The sequence below is a fragment of the Diabrotica virgifera genome, chromosome 9, assembly GCF_917563875.1.
Source record: "Diabrotica virgifera virgifera chromosome 9, PGI_DIABVI_V3a".
Classification (NCBI taxonomy): Eukaryota; Metazoa; Arthropoda; class Insecta; order Coleoptera; family Chrysomelidae; genus Diabrotica; species Diabrotica virgifera.
In genome coordinates, this window is record NC_065451.1 from 26,289,287 (window position 1) to 26,304,758 (window position 15,472).

General features: G+C 31.1%; 1 protein-coding gene across 1 annotated transcript in view; it reads left to right on the plus strand.

The window, feature by feature from the left end:
* Positions 1-13,587, plus strand: part of LOC114332061 (uncharacterized) — a 35,779-nt gene extending 22,192 nt beyond the window's left edge. The window contains exon 2 of the mRNA XM_028281771.2: positions 12,113-13,587. Within this exon, the coding sequence (XP_028137572.1) occupies positions 12,485-13,270 (786 nt within the window). The 5' untranslated portion in view covers positions 12,113-12,484 and the 3' untranslated portion in view covers positions 13,271-13,587. The remainder of the gene's footprint in view (positions 1-12,112) is intronic.
* The last annotated feature ends 1,885 nt before the right edge of the window (positions 13,588-15,472 follow it).

Consider the following 15,472-nt stretch of genomic DNA (forward strand, 5'->3'; position numbering starts at 1 on the left):
TTTTTTTCAGAACAATAGCGTCATATTTTTAATTATTAAAACCTAAACGTTTATCATTTTTTGGCGAAAAAAGTACTAATTCTAAATAATGCGTTATTGAAATAAAATATTATCAAATAAAAGATCTTACCTTTAGTGCAATATCCTCATAAAACACAATAACACGTTTTTAAACAAAAGCGTAAGCACGTGCCACTTCTACTGACAAACCACAACTGAAATAAAACACTCTTGCGGTCAAAATTTAGACCGCGTCGTCGTAGAAATACTACAATCGTTTGGCGCCATATCTCAGTTAATTGTTAAGTTACAGATACATTGATCTAACGAAGTAAACTTTATACAATTTACTTTCTGTTAAACCACATAACTGAATTATTCGATTTTTTGAAATATGACGTTGTTGCATTTAATGAGCGATATTATACGGGTGTTTGGTAGGTCGATGGACATTTTTTAAGGGATAATAGGGAACGCCATTTGCAACATTCTTTGCTACTAATATATCGCTGAAACTGTTAAGGTTTCCGAAATAAAGTTAAATTTGTCAATATTCGACAACCGTATATTTCACGCTTAAAAATTATCTAGGCGTACTACCTTTCTGTTTTACGAATGGAATAAAACTGTAAACCTACAACACTGACTCTTCGCATACAATTTCCATCAGCTATCGTCATTCTCCGAACGCATAACAAACAAAAAACAATCTACCTGCTATGCTAACAAACAATCTACCTGCTATGAAGTGGTTAATTTTGGTTTATAAACATGGTTATTGTATGTGTATGAAAGGTGCGTTTTACTGTTTTGACATCCGAATTGTGTTTGGAGTTGCATTAACAACGAAGGGTTTTTGCAATCTGAGCAAGTAATACGTAAGGCATTTTGTATGTCAGGGAAGTATCTCGCTTAGATAATTATTTTTAAAAATAAAATAGACGAGCAGCCTTATCTTCGAATATTGACAAATTTAACTTCATTTCGGAAACCTTAACAGTTTGAGCGATACATTATTAGCAAAAAATGTAGCAAATGGCGTCCCCTATTATCCCTTAAAAAATTTCCATCGACCTACCAAACACCCTGTATGTATTTTTATAAGTGTTTATTGATTATAAAATTCTTCTTCTTCTTTTAGTGCCGACTCCACTAATGAAGGTTGACTATAGCCATTGCAAATTCGTCTCTATCTTCTGATTAATTCAAAGCGTCTGTGTGTTCAACCCGGTCCAATCGCTAATATATTTTATAAATTTGTAATATATTTATAAAATTATAATTATTGTTAAATATTTTAGGTGTGCTTCGAAAAAATTCACCAGTGTCCAATTTGTGGTGAAAAAACGGCTAGTTTTCTGATGCTGCGACACTTTCATTCCAAACATAAAGGTGCTACATTGGATTTTCCTGCATTTGTTTTCAACTTAAATGATCATTTAGAGATGCCTAGTGTTTATATATATCAAGAAGAAGATAATTTGTTTTTTCTGTATATTAGCTATAGAAAGTCGGAAAATACAATAAGATTAGATTTGGTTTATATAGGGAGTGATAAACTCTCTAAAAATATATACCACGAATTTACTGTAAGTAGTGAAAACAAAGAATTTGATATTGTTATAGAACCAAAATCGTGTAATAATGATTGTTTTGTTGTGGATACATCGCACATGCCAAACTTGATACAAATTAAATTTAAATTAATTGATGGCAATCTAAAAGTTTTGACGGCACCAGAAATTAGTTATGCTCTAAGGGAACCTATAGTTGAAAATGAGTACTCACATGGTTATCAAATTGAATACCGATCAGAATTCAATCTAAGATGTACACTATGCAAAGCGCATTGCATTTTTTCATTGACTGCATGTCCAGTTATGTATTACTACATTTACGACAAAGATATAGTATGTTACTACTGTTCTCAGTTCATCAAAGTTGAACCTGATGAATTAAGTGTTGAAAGAACAATTCCGAATAATGTATTTGAGACAATGAAGTTTTTCAAATGGAACTGTAGTAATTGTTGTGACGAGATTGATTTTTCAGATGTGCAATCACATGAAATAAACTGCAAACTAGGTAGACAATATACTTGCCCTATAACAAATTGTTTTGAAAAAGGTACTGCTAACCAAATGATCGAACATTTGAAAGATTGGCATAAACAGTTGGCATTTGGTCCTCACTTTAAACTACCTATAAAATTATTAAGATGTTATGTATTTGTAAAAGAGTATATTGTACTTTTACGTGAAAATAATACATCATATTTTACAAGTCTTGAACATAAATATATTGACTTAAAACTAGTATCAAAAACTGACAATGATGAAAAAATTCCATATGCTTTGTTTTTTAATAACAAAAATGAAATGTTAACGGATTATTCCGTTATTAAGTATGCATCTTACAGTGAAGTATTTGTAAAAGTTTTTGTATAATAGTTATAAAAAAATACTGTTTATTGCTGGGTTGGGTTCGATTCCATGTCGGGGATATTTATTAATATACAGGGTGTCCCGAAAAGATTGGTCATAAATTATACCACACACTCTGGAGTCAAAAATAGTTCGATTGAACCTAACTTACCTTAGTACAAATGTGCTCATAAAAAAAGTTACAACCCTTTGAATTTACAAAATGAAAATCGATTTTTTTCAATATATCGAAAACTGTTAAAGATTTTTTACTGAAAATGGACATCTACCATTCTTATGGCAGGATCATCGTAAACCAAAAATATAGTAAGATTTTTCCACCCCATAAAAATGTTATGGGGGTTTTGATCCCTTAAACCCCCCAAACTTTTGTGTACGTTCCAATTAATTCATTTTTGTGATACCATTAGATAAACACAACGTTTTTAAAACTTTTAGTATCTTTTCTTAATAGCCTCTTAGTATTTTTTCGATAAGCGAGTTTTTATCGAAATGCGGCTTCTTTTTTAATATATTTACATAAAAATTTTATGGGAGTTTTATTCCTTTAAACCCCCCAAATGTTTGTGTACGTTCCAATTAACATAAATATATTGACTTAAAACTAGTAGTATATTGTGGCACCATTAGTTAAACACAGTGTTTTTAAAACTTTGTTGCCTCTTAGTCTTTTTTTGAAAACTCATCTTTTATCAAGATGTGGCTTCTTTTTCAAAATATACCTAAAAATGTAAATTATAAATACATTTTCAGATTAATAACGGGTCTCTATAATCGTACTTAACCATATACAAATATATGTGGTGGATTCGATAAATATTCAAAATATTTCGATAACCACTGGCTTATCGAAAAAGTCCTAAGAGGCAAAAATGTTTTAAAAACAGTGTGTTTAACTAATGGTGCCACACTAATAATTAAATTGAAACGTACACAAAAGTTTTGGGGGGGGGGGGTTTAAGGGAACAAAACCCCCATAAAATATTTTATGGGGTACACAAATTTCACTTTAATTTTTATTTAAGATGATGCTGCCATAACAATGCCACATGTCCATTTTCAATGAAAAATCTCTAAGAGTTTTCGATATATGAAAAAAAATTGATTTTCATTTTGTAACTTCAAAGGGCTGTAACTTTTTGGTGTGCACTATTGTATATAGATAAGTGAGGTTCAATCAACCTATTTTTGACCCCAGAATCTGTGGTATAATTTATGACCAATCTTTTTGGGACACCCTGTATAGTCTGGGAGGCAGTGTCAAATTTTTACAGTGATTTTGGCACGGATTCTATAAATTTAGTTTGGTAGATAGTAATAATTTCATAAAAAAATGTCTGTCAGCTGGCGCGACTCCCGGGCTTTTAGGCAAGAAGAAATAATATGAAAGTTGATGGAAAAAAACCCAGCTACAACTTATATGTCAAATATTTATCTCCGTGCTTTACATCCATATTATGGTTTAGTGGTTAGAATACATGGGTTTCGCCCAGGCCCAGGCGGGACGGGTTTGTTTCCCGGCGTCGGAAATCCTTCCTGTTTTTAAAATTGACATTCTGATTTGAAAATTAATTGTTTTTATAATACTTTTTTATAGGTAGGGATAAATGTTACAACCCATTCCGCGATGTTGCCAAATTTTTAATCAGGATCGGAATCCTAAACGCGGTAGATTTAAAAATATGTCATTACACGTTCTAAAAATTATTCAATATTTTGTCTATAATGTCCATATTTATTGAATAATCCATTGAATTACTACATCCTAACACTTTTGTAATATCTTCTTCCTAAAAGTGAATCAAATGTATTTTTTCTAACTCGATAATTAATTACATTAGAAAGAGAGGTATAAAATAATATAAGTACACATACAGAGAGGATCTAAATTATGGAATAAATTCATTTTCTCTAAAATGGACGACTTTAGAGAAAAATCCCGAAATAGGTCGATTTTTATTTTTAGAGATGCATCAAGTCAAACTAGTTTGATTTTACTCAACAAACTTGACTTGACTTGAAAACCAAACTTATTTTGTAAAAAAGTTTGACTTGACTTGATTTCAATATCTTTAGGTTTGACTTGAAATCAAACTTCTTCAAACAGTTTGAAGTTTGAATAGCATATTGTGTTCAGTTACGTTCGTTGTGAAGTGTGTGCTTTGTGCGATAATGTGTCAGTGGCGGATCTACGGAGGAAAAATAGGAGAGATTCCCCCCCCCCCAACAAGACAAAAAAATAAATTTCAATAAACATTGAAATGTATTACCTGATAATATGATACTTAAACCACAGACAGACAAATAAAACCCTATACGCTCTAAGCTTCGCTGGCGTCGCTCCTAGCGGATTAGTAATGCAACTTTCACCGGTAATTTTTAAATTTATTATTTAATTGGTATAGCTTAATATTTACAACACAAAAAAGTAATTAAATTGTAACGGATTTTACAAATCATTTTGACGTTCTATTGATGAAATATTAATTTCTTACTTCAGATACTTTCACAATTATCGTGTAGATGGAGCTAAGATTAATAGATTAATTTATAATTACATATTACGGAACATATTCAGTATTTAAAACTAAGTATATTTAAGGTAAAAATATATACCACAGCTTTGACCAACTAATATTTTTTATAATTAATGTTTTTATTTTTAATTTTAAATTAATCACTTTGACGTTTATGTCAAATTTCCAGTAAACGTTTACAGACTTGTCACTACTGGCGCTCGCGAATTTTTAAATATCCCCTCTACGTACGAGCTAACAGCGTATAAACGCGCTAGTTTATAAGTTTGGATAATTTAGAAAACTTAATGCATATAGATAGGTCAATATATTTAAAATTTAAACCCAAACATAACATTTGTAGACTGTATCTGAAAAAAAAATTCAATTATAGACATCAAACCAATAACCCTATTATTATTACTCAATTATTTTTAAATATTTTTTTTTATATGAAATATAATCATCAGGGGTAGGCGGTATTATACCGCCTACCCCTTATTATTAACTTCGTTAATAATAATTGAATTATGCTCCTTCTCAAATATGCCCGGAACATTAATAAAAATAAATAAAATATTTAAAAATTTCAAAAAATTTCGTTTTTTTTTTCTACTTTTTTTGCTTATAACTTAAAAGCTATTCATTTTAGAACAAAGTCGTATATAAATAAAACAAAGATAATTAAATTTTATATCAGATGCGATTGGTTAAAAATGTCTTAATTTATCACCCTTGCTTCAAAATAGCAATAAATATAAAATAAGGGGGCAAAACAAGCCTGTCCTTATTCAATGATTTTCCATCACTTAGGTTACACTTGGAACATTCCTAATTCGCTTAGAAAATTTTTGTAATGTGCTAAAGCCGTACACCAAATTTGGGTGCTACGGGCTCCTTTATTTAGATGGACTCACCCAAGTTTTTTTATGTATTTTGACCCGTATAACACGAATTTTTTGGGTCACAGTTGATCCGGATGTCGATAAGATTGTTATAAACAAAGAACTTGAGGAATCACATAACATCGATTTTCCGCAAAATAAAACATTTTTTTGTATTTCTTGGGTAATTCTAAGCAAAAAATGTTCTTACAAGTTTTTTCGTAAGATGCATAGTTTTCGAGATAAACGCAGTGGAACTTTCAAAAAATCGAGAAATTGCAATTTTTGAACGCGAATAACGTTTGATTAAAAAATAAAATAGCAATTCTGCTGACAGCATTTGAAAGTTTAAGTCAAATTATACCGGTTTTAATTATTTGCATTGCTAAAAATTAATTTTTTTATTATTAAACAAAGCTATTTTTTATAAGCCAAAAAATTGTTAATAAATTTAAAACATTGCTGAGGCCCCTTAAATAATCCGATTTTAATTCTTTACAGTGTATTAGATAGGTAGAGCACCTCTTTATATGTAAAAAATTAGCCAACTTCTAAATGGTCTACTTTTTGTTCAGAAAGATTTTAAAAAATTTGAACTTTTTTAAAAACATTTAGATTGCAAATTTATTATGCAAAATTTATTAGGTCGATTTTAATGAAATTTGGTACACGATTTAAGTATGTTACAAAGAATTTCCTAAGCGAATTACTAAGGTTCTAAGTGCCACCAAAGTGGTTAAAAAATATTGAATAAAAACAGACTTATTTTGCCCCCTTATTTTGTGTTTATTGCTATATTGCAGAAAAGGTAATAACTTAAGACATTTTTTACCAGTCGTATATCATACCTACAAAATTCAATTATCTTTATTTTATATCTCTACGACTTTGTTCCAAAACGAATCGTTTTAAAGTTATAAGCAAAAAAAGCAGAAAAAAATCGATGTTTTTCGAAATTTTTAAATATTTTAATTTTTTTTATTAATGTTCCGGGCATATTTGAGAAGGAGCATAAGTCAATTATTATTACTGAAGGTGTCACCGAACTTTATCAGCAAAAATCCGAATGCCACCTCTCACATCCAAAAATAGACGGTTTTTCGCAGATTCTTACTGGTCTATATAATGATGTAAAAAGGAAAACAACCTTTAAGAGGTAGATTATTTTTTAACTCTTGAATTTTAAAAAATACTTCTGTATTGTACGTTTTGGAGCGAACTGACAGCTTGACACCATATGCCACCAGCGTTTTCGACCTGGCACTTAGATAAAAGAAATAGTACAAACACTCTCATAAATATATCTCAACTATCTATTGACAAATTCCAGTTTATCTTTTTTAATTGCATCCCTTAAACGAGAATTCTGATTCAAGTGCTTTATTGCTGTTCAAAAATCAAACGAATATCCGTTTCTGCTATGGCTTGCGGTCTACGACACGGATCTACGAAAAAAGGTCGCCAACAATTGGTCGAGCGAAAAAATGTCGCGCACATTTGAGCGCGTATCAAAAGGTCGCCGGCGAAAAAACAGCGCCGACGAAATAAGGTCGCGTGCAATTGATCGCGCGAAAAAAGATCGCGTCAGAAAATATGTTTTCATTTGCATACTTTAACTTTCCTTCACACTTAATCCAGGCTTAGGTCAGATTTAGATGATGCAATAGAACTAAAGGATTGCTGTTAAATAATGACCCAAACAGTTAAATATTTTCTTATTAGTCATTTTAACCTATTGGTAAAAAATATTTCGTCAACCCAATATTGACTTCTAAATGACTTTAGTTTTATTTTCCACTTTAAATAATAGGAAAATAATTGGAAGTAAATAATCCTATTTGAAATTGATCATGTAAAATGTTCGACCAATTTAATGGAAATTTCACATGCACAAAAACAAAAAACAAAAAACATGCATTTTTTGTGCATGTGAAATTTTGTGTGTGATGTCCCATTATTTTAATAATTATTAAATGTTTGTACATTCCTTCTACATAAAACATAAAAACAACCGCTAAATTGGACAAGAACAACTGTTTAAGAGAAATAACACACACCACTTGGAACACAGTATAAAATAATTTATTGAACGGTTCCAAATTGCACTTAACTAACTAACAATAAGAGACTAAGGGCTGTTTGATTGGTCAACTTTTCTTATGGGGCTGGTGACTTCCAGGTACATCTTTAGCTGTGGAACAGTTTCTATGGCTGTTATGTAAGTAGATACCGTTTACTAAAGAAAATTTGTATTATGTCTTTTGATCGCATACTATTTTACCAGGACTCCATCGACCCTTGACTAGTTAAGGATTGATGGTAGCATATATATCAAATTATATACCAAGCACTTTTCATCAGATTGGTCGCTCCCAATGATATAATGTCTCATTTTACATGATATGGACTGTTGAGTTCAATACTAAACAGTTGCTTGGCTTTATTGTATGTGATTGAAACCAAGACAAAGTTGTTTTTCATGTTTTATATATATGTGTACATGTCTCTCGTTTTGTGTTTTTTAGCTTGTAGTTTGTATAGAGAAGACTTTTTGTACTGGGCCTGATGATGAGTCATATATTGTAAGACTCGAAACCGGTTGCCCCATGATTACATAACAACTAATAAAAAATACAAACTATAGATTGCGAGTATTGACTCAATTACTATATCCAATTATTATTTATTTTTAGTATTAATTAGGAATTCTAGGAAATGCGAGATATGACGGCGATGAAATGGACTGGCGATGAACCGGCGCCATCGAACCGGCGGCGATGAACCGCCGGCGATGAAACGTCCCATTCCGCGTTTTTATGCAGAAAAATAAGACGTCTTGACGCGTATTTTTCATTTTTTAATACGTTATCAAGAAATATCAAATATAAAGGCCCCGTCTCACCATCAAATAATTGACAGTTATTTGATCAAACTTGACAGTTAGTGACACAAAGTGACAGTTAGTATGTATAGTTTGTGTCACTAGTCAAGTTTGACTGTCAAGTTTGATCAAATAACTGTCAATTATTTGATGGTGAGACGGGGCCTTAACACTAAACTGGAACAACAACAGAAAATATTATTAATAATATTTTAACTAGGTGCAGAGTTACAACAAACGTTAAAAATGACCTCCTTTAGAGGTTATAGAAGAATTTTATATTCATCATTGGCGCGTGTACGGGTAATGGTCTGAACTTTTTTAAGAGAAAAATAGTACGCCACTGAGATTGTCAAATCAAAAATCATTTTTAAATTTCTGGTTCAATTTACGACAACAAATCTTTCTTGCCTTTTTTTCATATGCGGCGCCGTTTTCATGCAAAAAAATAAAACATCTTAAATCTTAACGTTTACAAAGTATTTGAACTAAGTTTCTATGCATATTAGTCCAGGAACTGAAGCTTTTCACTTCGCAATTTTTACAGAATGGATCGATTTGCTTGAAAATTTGAGAACAAGTAGTGGATAGTCCTAGAATCAAAAGCTATATCATGCCGAAAGGCGCTTTTACCATGGGGGTGGTTGCTACCCCATCCCGGGGGTGGAAATTTTTTATTATATTTTGACGGCAAAAGTTGCTAAAAACATTCATTCTAAGCAAAAAATGTTCTATACATTTTTTTGATAAAATGAATAGTTTTCGATTTATTCGCTTTCGAAAGTGTTAGTGTTATATCGAAAAAATAATTGTTTTTCAATAATATACTAATTTACAATTCACTGAATTTTTGCCGTAGAAAAAATTTTCTCAAACCAATTTCTTGAGAATTAAATAACCTACAATTTCATATTTAAACATTTTTTCGTATCTCTGATGCTAATCTTTCTATTCTGAAGAAATCGACATTTTTACCAAACTACAAAAATTCGTTATTCGCTTTTAACTCCAGTTTTTTTAAAACTAATCTCTCTAAGTCAGTCAAACTTCTAGAATCTATTAATAATACATAAACAAAGAAGAATGAATAAGGCCAATGACTAAAAACATCGCTAACTTACATTATTATGCTTCCAATTGGATTTCTCGTTTTTTTTTTCAAAAAAATATATTGATTTTTTAACCGTAACTTTTCTATTTTTTATCTTAGAAAGTTTGGCAAAAAAGAATATTATAGGTTTTTATAAGGTCTATAAGTCTATTAATATTAATTCTTTTTCAAATCTCAGTCGCAAAAAGAGGTGACTTTGAAAGGGTTGGTAAAGGTGGTTTTTGCATGTTATTACAAGTTTTAATTATCAATAGCTCACTCAATTTTTGCTGTAGTAAAAACTTTTTCAAACCAGTTTCTTGATAATTAAATAAGCTACAATTTCATATTTAAACATTTTTTCGTATCTCTTATGCTAATCTTTCTATTCTGAAGAAAAGGCCATTTTTTCCAAACTACAAAAATTCGTTATTCGCTTCTAACTCCTTTTTTTTTAAACTAATCATTCTAAGCCGGTCAAACTTTTAGAACCTATTAATAATATAAAAATAAAGAAGACCAAATAAGGTTAATGATTAATTTTAATTAGGGTGGTGATTAGGAGGTTGCTTCGGATCACTTTTTCGCTGAAAAAAGTAGGGACTAACACTCTTTTCAATATACGTCACTTAATTTTTGAGCTAAATACTTTGTTTTTATTTCTGGAGATAGATATTTTGAAATGCTTTAAATTAGTTTGAACAACTTATCCTCGAAAAATGCATAGTTTTCCCGTCTTTTGACTTTGAAACTACAGTATTTAGCATTTGACGAAGAAGAGCTAACATTTAATAATGTATAGCTCGATTACTATTGGTCTTAAAAAAACTAAAGGAAACGGTTTTGTTTATTGTTTCAAAAGGTACATTTTTGATAAGTAAAGTTGTTTTGATAAAACGAAAACTTTTGGAGTTATTAGCCGAAAACTTATTAACAACATTGATTTTTTCGATATAAAACTAACACTTTCGATAGCGAATAAATCGAAAACTATTAATTTTATCAAAAAAATGTATAGAACGTTCTTTGCTTAGAATGAATGTTTTTACTAACTTTTGCGGTCAAAATATAATAAAAAACTTTCACCCCCGAGATGGGGTGACAACCACCCCCATGGTAAAAGCGCCTTTCAGCATCATATAGATTTTGATCCTTGGACTATCCGCTACTTACTCTCAAATTTTCAAGCAAATCGATCCATTCTGTAAAAATTGCTAGGTTTTGTCCTATTCTAAGCTTCATTACTTGGACTATATGGATCTACCTCAAATACTTTGTAAGCGTTAAGATGTTTAATTTTTTTTTATAAAAACGGCGCCTTGTAGGAAAAAGAAGGCAAGAAAGATTTTTTGTCGTAAATTGAACGAGGAATTCAAAAATGATTTTTAGTTCGACATATCTCAGTGGCGTACTATTTTTTTCTTAAAAAAATTCAGACCATTACACGTACGCGCGCCAATGATGAATATAAAATTCTTCTGTTATCTGTAAAGGAGATCATTTTAAACATTTCTTGCATCTAGTTGAAAATCTTATTAGTAATATTTTCTGTTATTGTCCTTGTTTAGTATTATTATATTGGATAGTTCTTGATAATGTACATGTATTAAGAAATATTATGTATATTATGTATTAAGAAATATGTATTAAGAAATGAAAAATACGCGCCAAGATGTTTTATTTTTCTGCATAAAAACGGTGCATCATATGAAAAAAAGACAAGAAAGGTTTTTTATCAAAAATTAAACGTGGAATTTAAAAATAATTTTTAATTTGAAATATCTCAGTGGCGTACTATTTTTTTCTTTAAAAAATTCAGACTATTACCCGTATGCGCGCCAATGATGAATACAAAATTCTTAATTGTATGTCAAAAAATGTGCAATAACTACCTCCTAAAACTCACTAAATTTTATTTTTATCGCTCAACTGGTCTTAGAGCAATAAATAAATTGGCAGTTTGAAATAAAAATTCAACACCCCGTATCTCGCAAACGAAGCATTTGCGGACATATGTTTATACAGCAAACCGGCATTATTTTTTCATGTAGAATTAGCCCTTAAAATTTTTCATACTTATTTACTAACACCCTGTATGTGAAAGGTTGTCATTCCTACTTTTGCGCGGTCTTTCGATACTGCTTCTGCCGGTTAGTGATTTATCTTTTGCGATTTTGACCACAGGGGTCTCCCCCACTCTGCCAAAGTATGTGGATATTTCTTTCTTTCTTTTTCTTCTTCTTCTTTTTCTTCAAGTGTTTATTGATTTAAAAATTATAAATATTTAATGTTTTTAGGTATGCCTGGAAAAAATTCACAAGTGTCCAATTTGTGATGAAGAAATGGCGAGTTTTCTGATGCTTCGCCACTTTCGTACCAAACATAAAGATGCTATACTGAATTGTCCAGCGTTTATTTTCAACTTGAATGATCAATCAGAAATGCCTAGTGTTTATGTATATCAGGAAGAAGATAATTTGTTTTTTCTGTATATTAGTTATAGTAACTAGGAAAATACAATAAAATTAGATTTGGTTTGCGTTGGGAGTTATAAACTCGCTAAAAATATATACCATGAAGTTACTGTAAGTAGTGAAAACAAAGAATTTGATATTGTATTGGACACAAAACCATGCACTGATGATTCTTTTGTTGTGGATATATCGCATATGTCAAATTTGATACAAATTAAATTTAAATTAATTGACCGCAATCTAAAAGTTTTGACAGCTCCAGAAACTAGTAATGTGGTGAAAAAACCTTTGAGGAAAAGTATATTCGGCACTCTCGGAAGTCAAATTGAACACCGATCAGAATTCAATCTAAAATGTGCCATATGCCAAACGTATTGCATTTTTTCATTTTCTTCATGTCCAGTTACGTATTACTACATTTACGAAGACAATAAGATAGTATGTTACTATTGTACTAAGTGCTTCAAATTATTTTTTGCTACTGGTAAATTAAGTAAAAGAACAATTCCCACTAATATACTTGAAACAATAAAGTTTTTCAAATGGTATTGTAGTGGTTGTTGTAACGAGATTGAATTTTCAGATATGCAATCACATGAAATAATCTGTAAAGGAGGTAGACAACATACTTGCCCTATAAAATATTGTTTTGAAAAAGGAACTGCAAACAAAATGACCGAACATTTGAAAGATTGGCATGGGAAAATCGCATTTGGGTCTCACTTTAAACTGCCTACAAATTTTGGAAGCTGTTATATATTTGTAAGAGAGCATATTGTACGTTTACGTGTAACTAGTGAATTCAGTTTAACATCAAGTCTTGACCATGGATCTGTTCACGTGGAACTAGTAACAAAAAATGATGGAGATGACCACATAAGCCCATATGCTTTGTTTTGTAATAAAAAGAATGAAATTATAACGGATTATTCCAAGTTAGCATCTTCCAGTGAAGTATTTGTAAAAGTTGTTGTAGCCTAGGTATAAAATACTAAACATAGTTTCAAAAGTTATGCATCACCTAAAATTATGTTGATTTTTTCATGAACAAATTAACTGATTCCCCTATTTTGTTTATTATAGTAGATTTTTCTCTGGTATTTACATAGTTGAGCAGAGGTTCACTAAAACTTCTTTTTTTTACTTATACTGGGAGGAAGAAAACAAATGTTTTTCTTATGTTAAGTTTGAAAAACTCTGAGTATGCATTGAAATCATGTTGTAGTCTTATGTTTTGTGATCATTCTGTTTTTTAAATGTCCCTGATATCTTTAGAAACAAAGAAAAAGACTGTTTTATTCTTGTGTTTTAAGAGAAACAAAAGTTTGACGACACCCTGTAGGGAGGAAAAGATACAGTACAGAGGTGGGTATACATCCAAATTAGTTGTAGTCTTATATTTTGTGAACATTTTGTTTTTTAGTTTTCTGATATCTTTCATAACAAAGAAACTAGACGGTTTTATGGTTTAATATGTGTTATACATATGTGTATAATAACAAACTGTTCCAAGAAAGAAAATCTGTACAATGTATCTCTCGCTATTTAAATAGCCTGCACTTAGACATCAAATCCGTACTTACTCTCAAGAAAATTCCACCCCAAAACATCACAGAGCCTCCTTAAACAATCTCGTCTCTCTTATGCTGCGCTGTGCATACCGCTCACTTTGTCGACAAATAACTCTAAGCCGATGGCGCACTGACAATGCAGAATGCTAGATGGTTACTTGGAGGGTGGATTTTAAAGGTGGATGGTGGAGGGGCGCTGCATCTGGACGCAGTGAAAGAGTGAAATGAAGTCAAAAGTCAGTATCCAACTGACTGCTGAGGATTCGTTTGTTTCATTTGTTACGTTACACTTGGTTTGTTTTTTAGCATATCGTCCTATTAGAGGTAAAACTTACTAACTACACTTTTCAGAAAGTGGAGAAAAATCGACAAAGGTACAAATTGTTTTTTAAATTCACCTGACTTAAATATTGTATTTTTTTTTAATGCAACTGCAAATAATAAATAAAATAGATATTTTAAGCCGTGTTTCGTCAAATAGTGGGTCTACTGTAGGGATGGACACAAGCTCGAGCTTAGCTCGGCTCGGCTCGAGGCTCGGCTCGTTTGACGAGCCGAGCTTCGAGCTCAAGCCTGTTTGTTTCTTGCGAGCCGAGCTTCGAGCCGAGCCAAATTTTTTTCGAGCCGAGCCGAGCTGAATTGGAAACGAGCCGAGCTTTCCTTAACGAGCTTGTCAATATTTTAGCTAATACTCTAATATTTTTTCTATTTATTTTTGATACCACTGATACTTTTGTTTGAGAATAAGTAATTTAGACGACAAATATGTATTTGTAATATACAGTGTGTCCGTAATGTATTAAATTAATGGGATATTTCCAAAACTAAAAGTCTTTTGAAAAAAATCTAAAACACGTCGATTTTTAATTTTAATGATCTACATTTTACAATCAAATTTAATCACACAGAGTGATACACATAAAGGTGATGACGCCATCGGATTTTTTGTAAATATAACAGCTTCATACACAATACCTGCAAAAGGTAAATATGTGGGCTAACAATTATCGGACCCTACTTTTCAAAGGTAATTGAAACGAGTCGCATAACATCAGTCTTTAACGGGGTATCTCGCACCTACTTTAATTTATTTATTTCCCAGTAGAATTAATCCTGGAGGTTTTGATGAAAGTTTATGGTTTCAACAGGATATTGCGCCTCCGCATTATGCTGTAGATGTTCCAAGGTACGTAGACGAAATTTTTCCGAACAGGTGGATTGGAAGACGTGGGAGTGTGAAAATTTAAGATAAAGTCATGTATCAATTACTGGATTACTTTCAAATTCTTAGATTAATAATTTGAAATCAATAAAATTTATTTTCATAGCGCATATCTTTGAAATTCTGTCCGTTAGACCCCAAGTATCATACCTTTTTAACATCAGCTCATTATTATCGATCTAAAAATGTCACAACGTAGGTACAGAGTGTACATTTACCTCATACATATCAGCTTAATGTATATCACCCTGTATAATCAAATTTTATGGTAGAAGGTAGAACATTAAAATTAAAACTCCACGAATTCCAGATATTTTTAAAAAGGATTAAGGAAGTATCTAATTTATTACATATTTTACGGACACTCTGTATAAATTCCTTTTTAAATAA